General features: G+C 61.3%; 1 protein-coding gene across 1 annotated transcript; it reads right to left on the reverse strand.

Annotated features, from left to right (window-relative positions):
- Window positions 1-410: 410 nt before the first annotated feature.
- DICSQDRAFT_20667 (uncharacterized protein) lies at window positions 411-860 on the reverse strand (the record flags this gene model as incomplete). The annotated part of the gene is made up of 1 exon (XM_007367616.1): window positions 411-860. A coding segment is annotated over one exon (450 nt), but the record flags the coding sequence as incomplete, so codon positions are not given.
- Between the last annotated feature and the right edge of the window lie 26 nt (window positions 861-886).

Genomic DNA, 886 nt, shown 5'->3' on the forward strand with positions numbered 1-886 from the left:
ATGTAAGTAGACATTGTTCTTCTTTACGAAACGGTGGCTGATGAAAAGGGCCGTTGCCCCACTGTCTATCATAGCTGCGGAACGTACACTACGGTTCCTGCCTTTGAGTATCACGCTGACACGAAAATGCGAGCTGGATGGGTTTAATTCGGGGATGATACACGAACTAATGCTATCGTACAGGCAGGGGTCAGGGATCTGGGGAGGCGAGGAGTCCGTAGTCGTACCAGAGGGCGCCGCCGCGGCAGCTTTCGCGCGCGCCCGCTCTAAAAAGACTTCTGCAGGGAGGCAAGCTGGTCTGCCAGGGCCTTCTGCTGCTCCATGAGCTGCACGATGAGAGCGTTGGTCGCTCCAGCATCTGCGGACGTCGACGTCGACGCTGCAACCTGGGGTTCCTCAGGTCCCTCCTCCGTTGCAGCAAGCTTCTGCGAGCGGGGCTTCTTCAGGAACTTATCCATGCACACTGTCTCGCGGTGCCCTACGCGACGACAGTAGCCGCAGATGTCCCGGTCGTGGCCGCCGTCCTTCTTGACGTGCGCCGTAGACCCACAACCGTAGCACTTGCCGCGCATGAGGCGGTTGAACTCTTCGCGCGTACGGGTCGCGTCGATGTCCATTGCGTTCGGGTCTCGGGCAGGCGGCGTGAAGGGGGTGGTATGCAGCGGAACAGCCGGCTTGGCCGCGGTGGTGGGGGTGGTGGTGCGTCCGCGCTGACGATCCCGTTCGGCACGGCGTTGGCGGACGCGGACGTCGATGTCTGAGGAGACAGTGATGAGGTCCTCGAGAGAGGCGATGGGCCTCGCTGTGTGCACCAACTCGTCCTTGATGGAGTCCGCCAGGTGTTCGTAGAAGCGGTCTCGGGAGGTCGGCCTTGGAGTAGCCCGTA

Source organism: Dichomitus squalens, assembly GCF_000275845.1.
Source record: "Dichomitus squalens LYAD-421 SS1 unplaced genomic scaffold DICSQscaffold_27, whole genome shotgun sequence".
NCBI classification, from domain to species: domain Eukaryota; kingdom Fungi; phylum Basidiomycota; class Agaricomycetes; order Polyporales; family Polyporaceae; genus Dichomitus; species Dichomitus squalens.